General features: G+C 40.9%; 2 protein-coding genes across 3 annotated transcripts in view; both read right to left on the reverse strand.

The window, feature by feature from the left end:
- The window catches only part of nexmifb (neurite extension and migration factor b), a 48013-nt gene extending 46198 nt beyond the window's left edge, over positions 1-1815 (reverse strand). For both annotated transcript variants that reach the window (XR_011078092.1, XM_068587985.1), the window contains exon 1: positions 1705-1815. The gene's annotated coding sequence lies outside the window, so the exon portion shown is untranslated. The remainder of the gene's footprint in view (positions 1-1704) is intronic.
- Positions 1816-10515: 8700 nt separating this feature from the next.
- abcb7 (ATP-binding cassette, sub-family B (MDR/TAP), member 7) overlaps positions 10516-18017 on the reverse strand; it is a 24443-nt gene continuing 16941 nt past the window's right edge. Inside the window, exons 11-16 of the mRNA XM_068585406.1 lie at positions 17415-17578; positions 17117-17246; positions 16526-16697; positions 14185-14288; positions 13325-13432; positions 10516-11954 (exon numbers count right to left, since the gene is read on the reverse strand). Of these exons, the coding sequence (XP_068441507.1) occupies positions 11736-11954; positions 13325-13432; positions 14185-14288; positions 16526-16697; positions 17117-17246; positions 17415-17578 (897 nt within the window). The 3' untranslated portion in view covers positions 10516-11735. The remainder of the gene's footprint in view (positions 11955-13324; positions 13433-14184; positions 14289-16525; positions 16698-17116; positions 17247-17414; positions 17579-18017) is intronic.

Raw genomic sequence — 18017 nt, forward strand, 5'->3', positions numbered from 1 at the left:
TTGCTGCAACATAATGCTCAGAAAGCATTTTAAACACATTTTCCGAAAACCTTCCAGCGCTGTCCTTGCTACTGTGGAACAGAAGCATGGTGTTGAAATGTGTCATTGGGCTCAATTTCTCACCCAATTTGAAACTGAACAGAGAATGGCACAGTGGAAGCAACGAGACTGACTGGGAGAGGATGTGAACGGCGAATGCTGTTCAGACAAAACCTCCACAGCGAGCTCGGTGGCTCATCACAATATGAAGACACAGTTTAATATTATAGCTCTTGTTATCTTCCGCATCTATGATCTGCAAACAAGGACAGGCGACCAGAGCATGGAGGCTCTCGACCCCCCACACATCACGTATCTTCAGGCCCAATAAGGGCACACGTTATCATGTATGTTAACGACACCCACATCAACGTGTCAACTCAATTTGGCCCTCTTATAGGCTCTCTTTGACTCAATCAATGCGTGGCCTTCCATCTAGTTGCCACTGCTGTCCTCACATGAGAGAAAGGAGAGGACAGTGGCAGGCTGCCCCATCAGTTTAGCGTTACATTTCACTTACAGGTACCCGATGCAGGCGGAAAAGTCCAAAACAGCCTGCCGAATAGGCTAAAAAAAGCTCCAGAACAGAAATCATACCAAGTCATTTCAGGTCAATAATAACTGAGTGAGGTGCAGATCATTAATTGTGGCAATGCACTTCACCATGTTCTTATTTGAATTTCAAAATCACATTTTGCAAAGATATATTAGTTTATATTAGTTACAATTGTATCCAATTAAAACCCAATTTGAAACAAAGTTAACAACTGATTCTAACACCTCCACAAAACCACAGCACAGAGGCTGTTATTATGGGCTGCAGCTCATTATTCTCTAGCATGGCTTGTCTGGCTCACAGTGTGGCTGACTGGGGCATCCAGTAAACATCTGTCATGAGGCATCCTTAAAGGGGAGCACAGACACAGTACGCCACTGATCTAGTGACCCGACAGTGCAGGCATTCACACATTCCTCGGTGCACCTGTGTGTGCTCTGCCATCATAGTGTTTAGGCCAATTTTAGGAATGTGTGCTTCTAAACCGTTTATGAATCATTTATTTGCCTTATCACAGTGGAGGGGCCTAGCTGTAAGATGATGTGTTATCCCACTGGGTTTCAATAGCCCATTCATGAATCATTCATTAGTTTGGACTATAGATTATTCCCCTTTATTCATTTCTCATTCATTTTGGGGCAGCACTGCTCGGGATGCATAGCGTTGATTCAAAATGACGTCCACAGGCCACTGTTTGCCTTCAAAACACACAAACAGTGCAGGGTAACTGGCTGCAATATGAACCACCACACGTGGCATCTGTATTCGTGTTGAATGTCGGAGCCTAACGCGAATAGGTCAGTGCATGAGCTTTAAATAAGTGGGGGTATTTTTTTTTTTTTTGCAGGGAAAAGGTAATCGATGGAGCAGAGACGAATGAATGTAGGCTACGACAGCTGTCCCAAGCAGGGAGAGCAGCTACTACACCGCATGCTTGGTGTGTTCTCCCTTTGAATAAAATGTCCGATCAGATCGAATCAGGTAAAGCAGGGATATAAATCAGTGTGTGTATAAATCAAGCTGTCATGTGCATACCTAATAGAGCTCGCTCGCGATCCAAACACACACGGCACGCTGAATAGCAGCATAATAACGTTTTCACTGCCTACCTCCAGAGCGTCTGCGCCCAAACTGCGTTTTTCCCCCGTCGCAATGGGATCCTCCTCAGCCGCTTTGGATAGTAGTATCAGAGATGCGTCTTTCGCCCGAAATGCAAACACTTCCCCTGCATGTTCCCCCCCCCCCACCCCCCCACCCTGCCCGCCACCAGCAGCGGCAGCAGCCCGGGCCTCCAGTAATAGCAGGTGGACGCGCCTCTCAATGATGGAGACAGCGCGACTCTCCTCTCCCCCGCCGCTCCATTTTCAATTACGGAAGAATTCGTATTCCAGGAAACGCGCTATAGGGCAGCCAGCATGTCCTAATGTCGCCGCTTTTCTCAGGACAAACAGGGGCCGTCGCCTCTCAAACTCCCGATTCGCGGCGCCCCCTCGCCTGTTATCTACCTTTTACGAGATGCTTGATGTTGCCATTGTCACGCCGTATTTTTTCTTCCTTTTTTTTTTTTTTTTTTTTTTTTTTTTTTGCAGCTGGACCTCTCCCCCTCCTTGCGGCGCGCAGTCTCGTAGGCGCGCACTTTGCCTGCTCCCCCTCCGATTCTTCTCGGTCCGACCTATGAGCGCGCACAGCCAGCCGACGCAGGGCCACGCACTGCTTTGACGGACGCGCTGAGCAAATCAGGTAGCGCTCTCCAAATAGGACTGTATCATAACAGGGCAACTGCAATGACATGAATAATGAATAGGCTACTCATGTATGCCTATGCTGGATGATAGGCCCACTCATAACACTTACCGGACTGGAGGCAATATTTGGATAGACTTGAGTGTCTCTCTCTCTCTCTCTCTCTCTCTCTCTCTCTCTCTCTCTCTCTCTCTCTCTCTCTCTCTCTCTCTCTCTCTCTCTGTGTCTCTCTCTCCGAGTTGAGTTGGATGTGCACTGTGAAGAAATTGATTAAAAAAAAAAAAAAGTCGATACATTGGTAACATACATGTTATCTATGTTATGGACTATTTATTAATTTCTTCATTTTTTTCTTATTATTCTTTTTTTGAATGATGAATAAAATAGGTTATGTGTAGGCAAATATTAGTACTTGAAATGGTCTTGTCTTGCAGTTAAAATGCACATTATGTCCTCTGAGATCTTCCAGTGCTGCACCCTGATGTACTGTAAACATGACAGTACACAAAAACTGGCACTTTTCTCTCTTAAGATATTTTGTAAAGCTGTACTAGTTGCACTTCAGACTCAGGAAAGAGTCATTTATATACCATTCTTTAAAATAAATCACTGAAAGCAAAAATCCTAAATGCTCAGTTGATAAATCGATTAAACAATGGACAAAAGAATCATCAGCAACTCACAGACATCTATTTTTTTTTTTTTTTTTTTTACAAAATGTAATTTGCTCGTTTCACCCTTTACAGTGTGATGACCTGCTTCTTTTCTCTGCTTTATATCACTATTGATTGTCTCTGGTTTTGGGACTGTGGGTCAGACAAAACAAGACAAAGACGTTACCTGGGCTCTGGAACGTTATGACGGTCACTTTGATTGATTACAGGGCTGCAATTAACTATTATATTCATTATCAATTATTGTGACGTGTATTTCCTCCATCAACCCATTCATTGTTTGGTCTAAAAATATCAGTCAACTTTTCCATAATATTTCCCAAAAATGCAAGTGGACACATATTTAAACTGCTTATTTTGTCTGTAACCAAAAATATATTCGGAAGTACTTCACTTTAGTTTAAAGGTAAATGACTTCACGTACTCCTGTAGTATCATTTTTAATAATGTATCATAATGTATTAGTCTATTTATATTTTGTATTAATAATTTTAATCTAAAAGGTAACCCATTTTCTCATAGAAATGTATTGGAGTACAGAACAATATAGTACTCTGAGAGAAAGGGGAGTAGAAGATAAAAGTTGCATAAAATGAAAATAATCAAGTGAATAACAAGTTTACTCAAGTAAATGTACTTAGTAACATTCCACCACTGACTATTGAAGTCAGTGCAGAAGAAAGTATTCACATTAAAAAAACTGGTAAAAGTGAATTTATGGCATTGTAGCTTGACTATTTGTTGATTTACTTTTCAATGAACCAACTTGTTGTTTCGGCTCTAGAATTATAGCAGGTCTATTATTTTTAAATACAAAGCTTCCATTTCCGTCTTCACTGATGTTAAATTGCAGTAATTGCAGTTATGCCCAATGAATCAGAACATCTAACTAAACAATTTATTTAAACTAAACAGTTGATTTCCTGTTATCTAAATACACAATTGAGCCGTAATAGCATCCAATAAAACAGAGACTAAATATGTCTTTCTGCTGCAGCTCGGTCACACTCATTATTACCATTATTATCACACGTAAAGACGGATTCCTTCAGCTTGAATGTGCACACATGCCACGTGAACACCGGCATTCATTTGTGGTCTTGATCTGCAGTATCTATCTTTAACTCTGAGGAAATAGATCCAAAGCATTATTGTTATGATCTATGTTTCTACAAGACAAATAGCTAATGAACTCAATCGTGACTCCGGAAGAGAAATTATAATCACCTTTCTTAAAATACCATTTTAACTGTAGTTGTCATTATGTTTTTACAGAGGAGGAGAAGCTTCTCTTAAGCACAGCAAGTTGATAACAAAACTGAGAGCTGACGAGAGAGGAACATTTTCATGCTGATATAATTATAGTTTCTTCATGTCTTTGTAGTAAACAGAGGTAATCACTACTGCACTGCGGCGAGTGAAATATAAAATAATAGCTCAACAACTTACGTCGATCATGAATATTGTTGTAGAAAATGTTGAATTAGGGGTTTAAATAGTTTGCTTGCCATACTATGTATCTTCAATATAAAACATAGACCGCCAAAGATCCTGTGATTATTATAAAAACTGTCATAACATTGGTTTAGAAAGTTTTATATCTAGCTAATACCTAGCTAATAGCTAATATCTAGCTTAATACATCAACTCTAAAGATAAGAAATTAAAATGATCATATATTTGCCTACCATTATCATAAACATGGCATAATACAGTATCCAAAATATGTTTTTGATTAGACTTGTGAATTAATGTAGCTTAAAGAAAAATTAAACATGTTTACTGATTCGACACAAAATGCATTGAAGGAAAATTACCCAAAGATAATTTGCGGTGTAAAAATTCTGTGTAGTGGAGTAATATCTAGCTTAGAATGAAGAATGAATGTGCCTTGTTTACGTAGCTGAGCTGACCACGTGTGTGTGGTTGTGTGTATGTGCCCACTGCCTCGAGCTACGCCCTTTACAGCTGCAGGTTGTTTGCACTGTTGGGGATGTTAGCGCTGCTAGCTGTTAGCCACCGGCTCGGTCGTCACCATGATGAGAGCCATGTGAAGGCAATCCCTCAATTATAGATTCGGAATTCAGCACCTTTAACGTAACACTCAAACAGCTGTCCGTCGTAGCTTGAAGCTTAACTGCTCTGATCCTCTGACACAGATGTGGAGTGATTCATCGTATTGTCCACATTTCTGTGTTTTAGCACTGAGAATTTTGACGTCGCTCCTGTTGGGGTTTGCAGGATTTCTGTTTCAGAGTTATGAGTCATATATTATTCTTCCTTTAATGTTACCTTGTAATCCCTCCCGTATGAAATATTGCCTGTACTTGTTTTACTGTGTATGAAATAAATGTAAGTATGTAGTTGTACTACTTCTTGACCAGGTACTCGAATCAACGTCAATTATTTAGTTAATTGAGTTCATTGAACTGTCTTTATTATTTTGATGACATGTTTTACAGACAGGATAAAAACTTTGATTTGTGATGTTTTTGAAGATTTCTGACAAAAGTACGTCTGAACGACAGTTCAGGAAAGTGCTGAACAGAGTTAATGTCAAGGTAAAGATATGTTCTGTGAAGGCCTGCACAGAATAGCAGGAGCTTCACCGATACACTTAGCATGGTGATGAAATGTTTTACACTATAAAAATAATAAAGTGAAGTGTTCCAGGCCGAGCAGTGGAAAAGATAATCTGACTCGAATGTGAAAAATGTGCAGATTCTCCGTAATACAGTTTAAATGAATCGACAGGAGGTGACTCTGGCATTCAAGCTCATGTTAAATTAAAGGCTGTGAGGAGTTGAGAGCAGAATGTAAATGCTGAAATCTCTGTTTTTACGCTCACCGGGTCTGACAGTCAGTGTGAAACCTCCAACAAGATTATAAAAGTTGTAACCCGCGTGCATCAATCTTTGTATTAGCGCCACTGTGCCTGACCAAACAGTGTAAGAAGGGGCCATTTGGTCCAAATTTGTCAGCTCAGTTTGAGATGTGGTGAGCGTGACTCAAAAAGCGGTGCTGGAATGTGCACACAGGTTCACACGGGTTCTTTCAAAACGTCGAAAAGGCAAGGCAAGTTTATTTGTATAGCACATATCAACAACAAGGCGATTCAAAGTTTGATGAATAAAATGCAGTAGTGAGATGCAGAAATTGATTAATATCCTTAAATTTAGTTCAATTAAAGGAGCTGAGGGTCTCAGCAGACCTGCAGCATGCAGGGACCTTGTTCCAGATAAGTGAAGCAGAAAAGCTGAACGCTGCTTTTCCATGTATAGTTCTGAGTCTTGGATCAGAAAGTAGACCAGTCCCAGATGACCTGAGGGGTCGGCATGGTTCATAGCAGCAGATCACAAACGAATGTAGGCCCTAAACCATTCAGTGTTTTATAAGCCAGCAGGGTTGTTAATCGGTAGCCAGGGCAAATACCTCTGAATGATGGGCACGACCAGACCGAACACATGTATCCTGCTCACAAGGACACTCGGGCATGTGATCCAGTTTTACAGTTTTCTCCTCAACAAATTCAGAGGTAGAGTTCTGGGACTTTGGGTCACCATTGCCTGACAAACCTAGGTTTTAGAAAGTTGTATTTCATTACAAAAAAAATGAAATTATGTTAGTGGGATTCTAGTTTTTATGAGAAATCCTTGAATAGAAAATCCCTTGTACAGCAGGAGTTATTTCTGTAACGCCTAATCTACAGACAGACAGTGATGACGATGATGTCATCCAGGCACAGACCCCCAGAGCTGCTCCGTAGACAATGAATAATGTAACAACTCCTGTGGGACACGATGACAGCACCCACAGTCAATTTTACTGTAAGATGGGGACATTTTCTTATTTACAGCTAGCGGAGTAAAAATGTCCACCGATTTAGTCACTAATTCAGTGTCACTTCACCTGTGACATCTAATGACATCACCAGTTCAGGTCTTGCTCTGATTTTCATTTATAGACAAAGAGATTGTGACTTTTCAGTCTAAATCAGCAGATCATTAACTGCAGGATTTATATTCTTATCTTGGTTTTTGCCTATTTATACATTTCGGGTTTCAGTCTCCATCTCTATAATCCTACGTGTAGCACCTGACACAAGATACCAGACATTTTGTAGAAAATAAAAGGAATTCAAATTCAAATCAGTGGAGTCATAACTTCTCAAACATTCTTGCATCGTAAGTTACCTTCAAAAAGAGAAAGCGTTTAACCTTGCACGGTCATAGGTGAAAAGGATTCATCTGTTTTTGTGACTCTAAAAGAGAAAGAAAACCAGAGATTCATAAGTTGTGTATCTGCCGCATGCATACATACTGCAAATGTGAGGCCTGGCTCATTCAGGCTCTGCTCAGAGGTTGCATCAGCAGCAGGAGACTGTACATGTGCAGTGATGGCAATACCACTATATCTGTGTTTATTGACTTTAAAAAGGATCCAGCGTGTGTATGTGTGTGCAACTTCACACATGTGTGAATATTCATTATCATTTTGACCAGGAGCCTTGATATAGTACACAGGGATTACGCACATAAATTTACACTCCCACACAAAACGGTGGAAATAACTACATCTTCTCTGAGGCATCCATGCATATTTATCAAGGCGTAGATGCCCTTGGCCACATACTAGTTCCATTGTAGTGGGATGGGAATGAGCATACTGTCTGGTGCTGAGGGATGGCCCTGAGTCTCAGTCATGATGATGAAAAAAAGTGTGGCGAACTTCAGCAACGGGCCAGGGAAGGTGTGTGGCCGTATGGCTGAAGTCCTCTCATCACCTGTGCACTGTGAACAGCTTTCATGGGACCAGGGATGCAGCTCTTTTCTGTCGACGATCAAGGCCGACATGTTGAATCCATCACTGAATCACCATGCGAGATAATGTGGAACAGCTGTCGATGGTCAGAAATAGTGCGTTTGAAAAGAAGATATCTTCCTATCTGCACATCAGCAGCATGTTCTTTGAAAACCTCTCTTTCTGTAGAAGATTGTGGTTTGCATTAGAGCCTGAATCTCCCGCTGCGGCCCATATTAAGGACATTATTAAAGGCCTTTGTGTGTCTGTCTCTCTTTTGCGCCTGCAGAATGCTGCATGGTAAACAGAGAGATGGCTTCCTCATTACCTCCCAAGGACATGCAAGCAAACAGCCCACAACAGCACTAATCACATGCACCAAATACAGAACAATTAAGGGTCATTGAACAGATTTTGTGACTCCGTTTTCAAACATAAATAGCCAGAAAGCAAACCCCCTCTATGTGTACGTCCATCTCGGATTGCTCAGTGACTTAAATATTTGTAGGGTTATGTCCTTGACCGTATCGAACACATACGCAAAGCTTTGTCTCAGACAAGAAGAGAAAAAGTAAGAAAAGCTTCCTCTCAGTGAAATAGCCGAGGCTCTCTCTCACCGAACCCAAGCAGACCGTGATGAATTATCTTCACTGGATAATTAGTGAATACCCGGTTAGGAGCAACTGAACATTGTTGGGAATTGCTAATGAATAGTCTCATAATCTCATCCTAGGTTAGATTAGAAGGACCCCATTAACATCAACTCATCTGCCTGGACATCTGACGCATGAAAGGAGACCCATCGAACTAGTAATCATCGAGTTGCTTTCCTTTTGAGCAGGGCTCCATCAAAGTCTACTTTCATCTATATAATGTGTGACTTCCTCCAGAGGTGGTGGAGGCCTCACTATGGCAGGCCATTTCACCAAATCACTCCCATTTAATCTAATAACATACACAAATAACTATTCAAAACATTGTAATGGTCAATCTCTGGACATTTTTGCCTTTTTTTTCAAAAGTGTTTTTCAATGGAAGATGGTTCATATGAGTTTGTTTGCAGATGTATGAAAGGTAGCCACATGACATCGATGCTAACACTTAGCACCTACAAGTGGGTGCTGGAAAAAAAAAACATATTAGAAATGATTGATAGATAGAAATGATAGAATGATAGAAAATGATTTGGAACACGTCGAGACGTATGTTGAGATTCACATTCTCGGTCATACTTACGATATGATTAAAGATACAGAGAATAGAGTGATCATGGACATCCGGAGACTCAAATGATGTTACTCCCTGTTGATCATGTGACGTGTGTAACGTCTAACATTTTTAGAAGAAGGGAGTTGTATGTTAGGACAAAGTGAAAACCTATATACTGTATATATATATATATATATAATGAATTGTATCTTTAAATGATAAATGCACATTTAAATCTAAATTTGAAACAAAATATAAGTGTTGTGTTAGAGGATGGAGAAAGGATCAAATTCAATTTTTCAGTTCTCCGGTTAGTTCTTTTATTTAAAGGTTTAACGTTCTTAAATTGCAATTATAACAAGACACTTTGCTTGATGATATAACGTGTTATACAGACACCTTCCATGCATATTTATGCATGTAATGTCCTGGGGACAGAAAAGGCACAGATTCAGCGTAATAGCTGCACAGCAGGGCTTGGTCTGTCACGTTATGTGAATGTTTTTGTTATTGTCGGTTTCAATTATAATCTTGCCAAAAGGCTTCACAGAAAGTGCTGTGTAAAGTGTCTGGTCCCAGAGGAGGATCCGTGGAGCTGCAGGGGTTCTTGAGGTGGACTCGCTGTCTGTCTGTCCACTGAACAATGAGCTCAAGGACAGTGTTGGGCTCACTATTGTGTTCTTAGATTTAACACTTCACCTTCTAATCCACTTGTTTTCAAGGTAAGACGGTTCAATAATATGTTAAATTCTAAATGTGTCTCTTTGACTGCTCTCAGTGGTTACACAATGACAAGTTGTATCCCATGTTGCTGTTTATGAATCAAGGGATACAGCTTGTGGTGTGTTGAAAATGTGTTGATAGTCTGAAATAGATAATTACATTTTTGATTGAAATTACATGAATAAATTCATAAGAAAACAACCATTTATTTTAGGCTATATAGTTTTACATTTTCTTAAGTATATTGAGCACCTGGTATTAAGGGTAGAGGGAAATATAGACTTCACTGTATGTCTGTACAGTAATAATGAAGAGCTGAACAGTCAGCAGCTGGTTAGCTTAGCATAAAGACTGTAAACAGGGGGAAACAGCTAGCCTGACTCTTTCCTACAAGCCCCTTTATATTGTTTGTTGAATCCATAACAAATACAAAAATGTGCTGTTTTAAGCAGGTTTATGCTATTTGGCTGGGACCAGTAACTTCCTGGAGTCTCCCCTGGTTGCTTGGTAACTGCAGTGCAAAGATATTGTTAAAATAGTTTAATTTTCATATTTTGTGTATGTCCAGATTTAACAAACAAGATATGATGTATTACTGGAGGTGGATTGTGATGCTATGAACAGAGCGAGCAGGCTATTTTAACCAATCATGCTAAGCTAACCAGCTAAATGTAGCGTACCAAACATGTCATTAAACTTTCTGGCAGAAACTATTCCATGTAACAGATACCTTTCATCAATATAGACACAATCAGCATGAAGACCTTGTAATTCAGACAAAAGACAACATTTATTAGTCTGTTTGCAGTGTCGTCAGTCAATATAGTCCAGAATACTACAAAACAGACTTTACATTGCATCATACAAGACAAATCCCTTCCTTTGTAGATTGAACAACAATATGTGAATATCACAACCAAAACATCCCTCAAAAAAATGAGGACATAAGTGTGTTTCCAGTTTTTAAATATTAACATTTACGCTTCAGGAGGAAGTCTCTGTATTCGGATCATAAAATCCAAAAAGCTGTCTGAGCACTGTTAAAATGTTGTGTCGTAACTTTTCATTATAAGGGGCCCGTCAACCAAGGCCAAAAGATACGACAGTGAAATATTCCCAGAAGAGACTTTCAAGTTGTTCCTTCTTAATGTGGCTCCTATTGTGTTGAAAATCATTCATGATTTATTAGTTACTTGTTCCCATTCTCAGTGTCATATTTACATGAACGTGACATACTGATAATTCACAAGGGAGCATGTTCAGTAGTCCAAACGTTCAAAATATATTGTGAATTTAATTGAGAAGACTCAATTATCTGCCATATTTTATATTTTTAGAACATGCATTAAAAATGTCATGGGCAATATGCATTATGGCTGCAGAACCAAATCAACACATAGAGCAAAAACAATCTGTATTTAAATATATCTAATCGCAGAATAAAATGAGAATGAGATATATGCACATACCCAGTATAAAAAAAGCTAACTTTAGGTTGCGTTTACTAAGAAAATAATTTAAAAAAATAAATCAATACAAATTGTTTTAATATCAAGGCATATGCAAGTCATTACGTGTACTCTCATCTGTTCCCAGTGCAGTGGAAGATGTCAATAAACCTGATGTCAAAAATGAGGAGGAGGAGGGGGGGGGCAACCATGTTGACTAACAGATGTCTTACACACACGTATGTGATATACAAGGTCTCTTATGCTTGGCTTCAGCTGAGACAACTGGCATAGAAGCTCCATCTCTGGACACCAGCCAGTGCTAAACACACTTGCTCCCTGTTCTGCTCCTCCTGCACGTTGGCGAGCAGTGGCCTTTATTCATGTGAGGAGGAGGAGGGATAGTCACATGGGTGGGGGCTTGGCTTGAGTGAGTAGTGGGGATGCACCCCTACTCCGCTCCCTCTCAAATGCTGCACAGAGCAGGGATTCCAGCGGAGGCCATCTGTGAGGGATGTAGAGACATGGAGGTAGCCGCTCCTCTCAACAGGAGCAGTTCCCACAGCCCTTAACACTGTTGACGATCTCGTCCTGCAATTTTTTTCTCTCCTCCTCCTTCTGAGACAGACGCTCAGCCGGAGGCTCGGGCGAGCTCTTGTTGCTGTTGAGGATTTTACTGTTCTGGGTGTTCCACAGGTCTGCGTACAAGCTGCCTGGGGTGCTGAGAAGGGCGTGGTGGTCTCCTCGCTCTGCCACTTTACCCTAAAAGGAAGGGGAAGAAAAAAAAAGAGGCAAAAGACATGACACTTCACTCGCAGTGCACATGAAGTTGAAATGAAGAGACCATGAAGACAGAGTTCTATAGTTAGCGTCTCGTCATCACCAAACAACACTGACCACACTCTCTGCGGAGAGTCAGCTCCCCCCTAGAATCCCTGCCGCCTCCCCAACAACTGTTGCTATTCCCCTCGCAAAATAACGGACTCGCAGACACACACGCGTCCGCACGCAACAAACACACACCCCTCCCACACAGTCAAACACAAATGAAGACACCCCTTCCCCCACCTCCCGTGAGCATGCAGGGGTGTTGGCATCATCTTTAGTGCACCCGAGATGAGCACGTGACTGCTTCCGCTCGTTATTTTAATGAGCACCCCAGGCAGTCCTCTGCTGGTGACACCAGCAGCAAACGGCATGGCGACATCACACGCAAACATGCCTCCTCGCCGCGACCCTCTGATCCCTGCCATCTGACTCTGGAAACATGGAACGGCACATGCTCACTCGCCGCAGTTCAAAGAAACCTCCTCTCATTTTATCTTATCCGACTCCAGTACTGGTGGAAAATGTCACTTCATCTGTGTTACATTTCACATTAACTCTTACTTTCCACATAATAACTGACTTCACTGTCTTTTTGTGAGTCACAGTGTCTCAAGCCCACCCTGTTACGTACTGCAGCATTCTTTCTCCTCACTTGGATATTTCTCTGATGCCCAATAAAACAGTGACAATGCACCAAAGAGAGTCACCGGCTCCACATTTCTTAAACACGCGTTATGTCTACAAGGCACCTTCAGCCTGACTTAAACACATCTGACCAAAAACCATATAGATAAACCATTTGTCCATGACAAGACATCCTTAGTCCTGGTTGAGGCTTCATCAGTGTCTGGGAAGCTGGCCCATACATTATTAGTCACTGAGACAAACAAGACACGCCATCTGACCAAAACAGCCAGTCGAGTCTGACTGCTTTAATGAGCCCTTATGGAGAAAATAATACACTCACTTTTACCAACAGTGTCCTGTTGTTGAAGTTAATGAGAAAAGCTAAACAAAGCATGTTTTCAGTACACACATTGTAGAAAGGTATCTCAAAATAAATGAGAAGACGCTTGCTAAATTCTTGTCGCTGGCAGATACAGTGCGCTGAAGGTCACGCTGAGTGCAGGTCGTCCTCCTTCCCTTCCATGCTAATTGGACTGGCAATTAACACGGCGCATGTTTTTACTTGCAAACTCTAAACCATCTTATTATTTGTTTTTTATGAACCTGACATTACAAGTGGAAATGTTAATCAGGGAAGGTATGGGATCAAGTAAAAAAACAATTGGATGCGTTCTTACCTTGCTGAGCACTATAATCTCGTCTGCGTCTACGATTGTGGAAAGCCTGTGGGCAATAAACACTGACGTCCTGTCCTTCACCATCTCCCTCATCGAAGTCAGGATGTTCTGGAAGCAAACAGAGGCAATAGCTTGATCACTTTGTGAGGATTTTAAGTATGCCCTATTCCAAAAGAAAATACTTCGCTGGGTTTTTAATAATGGTGGCCTGAGAAAAGAATAAGGAAACAAGCGCATGCATGACAAGATATATTTGAAAAATGTACTCCCGAACTTTGATTTGAAGTATAAGCTAAGTCAACAGAATGTTACTCAGCAACATCTACCTTCATATATGCTTTTTTCTTTCTTTGTTTAGATATGATAATTTAAAAAAAAAACACCAATGAGATGAAAAGCAACTGAAAAACTCAATTAAACTGCCCCGCTCTTTTTTCTGAACTTCAGAGAGGGCATGCTGAACTTTCTCATTAAATGTAACATTTACAAAGACTGTGGGGTTTAAGCTGAGCTGGAGATTAAGTAGAAGAAAACAGTGGCAGGTGGCAGGGGAGAACATGGGGGTGGTGTGTCTGTGTGTGTGTGTGTGTGTGTGTGTGTGTGTGTGTGTGTGTGTGTGTGTGTGTGTGTCTGTGAGGGAGGGGGGGGGGGCTTCTATGTGACAGCACATATGTGATGCAGGACTGAGCTGAATTATTGTGCACCTATAGCAGGAGTGGGTGTTTGTTCTGCAAAATGTGTATGCAAGCACGGGGAGGTGTCAGCCCCTACGTGCGCCACTCAACGGGCATTTGTGGGCAAGTTAGGTATGCATCCCTGTGTCTGTCAGAGGGTGTGTGTTCATACACTGTCAAGCCCACCTCTTCTGTGATAGAGTCGAGGGAGGATGTGGCTTCGTCATACAGGAGGATGGGTGGATTCTTAAGTATCGCACGGGCGATGGCGACGCGTTGCTTCTCCCCTCCTGAAACCAAATGAATGATGTCATAAATAAAAGCAAACCAGGTTGAAGCCAAAAGGGTTGAAATATGTAAAGATACACTCTGGCCCTGCTCATCAGACTTCAAACGGATGAATGTGACGAAGAAACAGCAGGATGCAAAGATTTCTCCACTGTGTCTGATTGTCTTTATTACATATGAGCTATGCGTGGCCTCTTGAAACCAAGCAGCGTTCAGCTGATATAAATATTGCTGGCAGTGGAGAAAGTTAGGAGCCTCACAGCCCAGACTGCCCCCTCCCCCTGAAAAAACTCATTGGCAGCCGTCACGTACAGTGAAATTAATGAGAAGTTAGTCATGTCTTTATTTTGTCCGTTCTCTCACTCAGTCACTCCACAAAAATAAATCTGTGCTGCCAGTAATTGCATCTTGATTGTTGAGTGAAAGTGCTCACACACTCTGCGTGTTAAACGCTGTGTTAACGTGGGCTAAATGAGTTGCAGAGTGATGCTAGGAGCCAAATACTACACAGTCGTGTGTTATCACCGCAGATCAAATGAGGCAATGTGCCATTAAACACGTTCACACACGACACTGAATAAGACAACAAAATAACAATGGTGCAGCTACAGATTACGTCTCATAATGAATCTCATGAAATAAAGGTCAAATTTAATAATGTAATTAGGTTTAATCATTTCTTTCCCCAAGACAACAGCTCATAATTAAAGTCTTAAAAGTATTTTTGGACTGAAACTGAAATTTTAATATAATCTAGAGCTGTGCTAATTTTAATATTCCTTACTTCTTGGCAGCAGATGGAAGACAAACGAGTGCTACAGGAAGGAGTCCTTAAATCTAAAACCCAGTTAACTCGTTTCAAAATCAATGGGTTTTTTTATTTTTTATTCTAGATTTTGGAAAGATACCTGAAAAAAAGGTCTGTGGTTAACACAAGCCAAAACGATAATTAACATTTTGTTCAACGACATAAATTACATCAGTAAGCACTGCTCGGGTGAATTTGCTGTTGCTATCAAGTGGCTAAATGAGACTACAAAACGTCATCATGCCCCCTAAGCTGCCTTCACATCTGTATTGGGTTTGTACTTGCACTCATGGGACCGTGGTATAATTTGTTTGTAGCCGAGTATGAAGCTTTTTACTGGTCGGTTGGATTCATGGTTGAAAAAGAAAAATTCAATTAAAAAAAAATCATACAAATTGAGTTAATTTGTCAAGATTGTCACAAGTATAAGAATAGTGAGAGGAAGATTTAGGCTGCTGTACTTTGACCATGTTTACAAAGTGTACCTTCAAATCTTGAACTGTACAAACTAACGCAATCAAATATGTTAGATTCAATACTTCAAGACCAATAATGAGACAATATTTCAAACTCACGATGCTTTCTTTAAATGGTGGCTGATCATATAGTATGTAATGCAGTTATGAGTTCAGCTACAAGAGATGCACCAGTGAGATGCGGTCAGATTTTAGTGAAGATTTGGAATATCTGAAAAATAAATATTTAATCCGTATTATGATAATATTATACCCCATATCACAATATCACATTGGAGATGAAATTATTAGTTGATTAATCTGCAAATTTCATTAAAAAAATAATTGCTTAAGTCAATCACCAAACAAACTGAATTGTCAAGTGTGAATTTTCGGCTTTACTTTTTTGTACATTACAGTGAATTTAACATGTTTTTATGAATGAAAGCAGTTACTTTAAGAAGAGAATCAACATATGAATAAATAATGAAAGTAACTGCTAGTTGCAGCCTTATACTAGAACAATATACTGAAATAAAAAGGTGCATTTGGTATGACAGCTGTCTCACATGCTCCAGTAGTTTCTTTCCTCAGGCCTTCTGGGTCCTGAACCAATAACTTACACCATCTATGACTCATAATTATAAATCATCCACCTGCCGTACATTGCATATATTAAATGCACCAGTTGTATTGCTTCAATTCTTCCAAAACACACTTATTTGTTTCTCTGAAATGTGCCGATATACTGATTAATTGCCTCTTTGTAATATATTGTTGTCCTGTGTATAATTGTGTTGAGATGAATATGCATGACAGGTTTAATACTAGGAAGAGATGGGTTTTAAAATAATTTCTGGGTTTCAAAGGTTTTAACATAGTGTAGCATCCAGGGAAATACACAAAACAAACAGCTCTTTTACTTTCTTCTGCAGAAGAGACCATATTTAAACAGTAGTATAAGGGTGCAGCAAACCTGACAGCTTGAGGCCCCGCTCCCCAACCTGGGTGTCATAGCCATGGGGCATCCTGAGGATAGCATCATGGATGCCTGCAAGACGTGCCACTTGGTACACCTCCTCTGGAGTAGCATTGATGTTCCCGTACTGCAGGTTGTAGAAGATGGTGTTGTGGAACAGAACGGCATCCTGACAACAACAGTTAGAGAGAAAAAAATTATGCTTCAGAGAATATTATTATTGCAGCAGAGGACTGCAGCTACAAAGACAAGGGTAGGAGGGAGGAAGAGAACGAACGCAAATGACAAAAATACTGTTCATGTACCATCTGTTCAGATCAGCCTCTGAGCTCACTGCAGTGAAAAACTGAACAGAATTCGGCTTATTTCTAATGCTGTTGTGAACTAGTAAAGTTGATTTGTTGTATACTGCCCCCTTGTTGTATATAATAATTAATAATAACTCAAATACAGTACATCTATTAATGAGAAGTCATATTAAACAGTTTCATTTGTGGGGAAGAAACTCCCAATAAAGAAAGACAATCAATGTGGTTTTGATAAAAAAATAGTTTGTGTGTTTATTGTATTGTGTGGGTTGTCACAGACCTGAGGTATGACCCCCAACGACCTTCTCAGGCTGTCGAGGCTGATGTCTCGGATGTTCTGCCCTGCTATGTAGATGTTCCCCCGGTGGGGCTCATAGAAGCGGAACAACAGCCGCATAATGGTGCTCTTTCTGCAAGCAGACGTGGAACCGATGGTCAGCATCATTCTGTCTGTGAGCTGCACCGCCCACAATCTACTGATGATATCTGATGATAAGACTGTCTGCACACACACATGAGATGACACACACCTGGCCAAAGGTTTGACAGTCAGTGTACTTCTATGAAAGGTGACCTACCCTGACCCGCTGCCACCAACTATAGCCACCTTCTTCCCAGCAGGCACTTCGAAAGACACTCCTGCTAAGACTTTCTGGCCCTCCAGGTATTCAAAATAGACGTCCTCGAAGCGGATTGTTGCCTCCTGCGGTGTGATGGCTAATGGTGGGGCGAGATCCCTCTCCTAGAGAAAACCATCAGAGGGTTGAGACAGCCGAAACGGCAAGAGGAGACGGATACAGAATAGCCACTGGCAGACGAGGCCCGGCATGATGCAACGTTACTCCAACACCTTGTAAAGGGGAATAACGCTGGAGCACAGAGCCATGGGCTGCATAAAGCAGAGACATTCACAGCCAATTCCAGAGGTCGTTTCAACTGAATCTTCAGACGCTGCCCTTCATGGTAACTAAAGGATCAATAGGCGTGAAAAACTTTCGGTACATACTAAGCTGAGCCACAGTGCTGAGATGCAGCCAAGGTCAGCAGTGAATAAAGCGCTTTCCTTGCCCTGAGAGTAAAAGCCCGTTCTGTTCCGTTCCTATGTATCTGATAACAACATAATAATCACCCACAATCCAACTCAGCCAGTTAATACATAGTCCATTAGTATAAACAAATGA

The sequence above is a fragment of the Clinocottus analis genome, unplaced genomic scaffold (assembly GCF_023055335.1).
Source record: "Clinocottus analis isolate CAN_PGR_092001 unplaced genomic scaffold, fCliAna1.0.p SCAF_10, whole genome shotgun sequence".
Lineage (NCBI taxonomy): Eukaryota > Metazoa > Chordata > Actinopteri > Perciformes > Cottidae > Clinocottus > Clinocottus analis.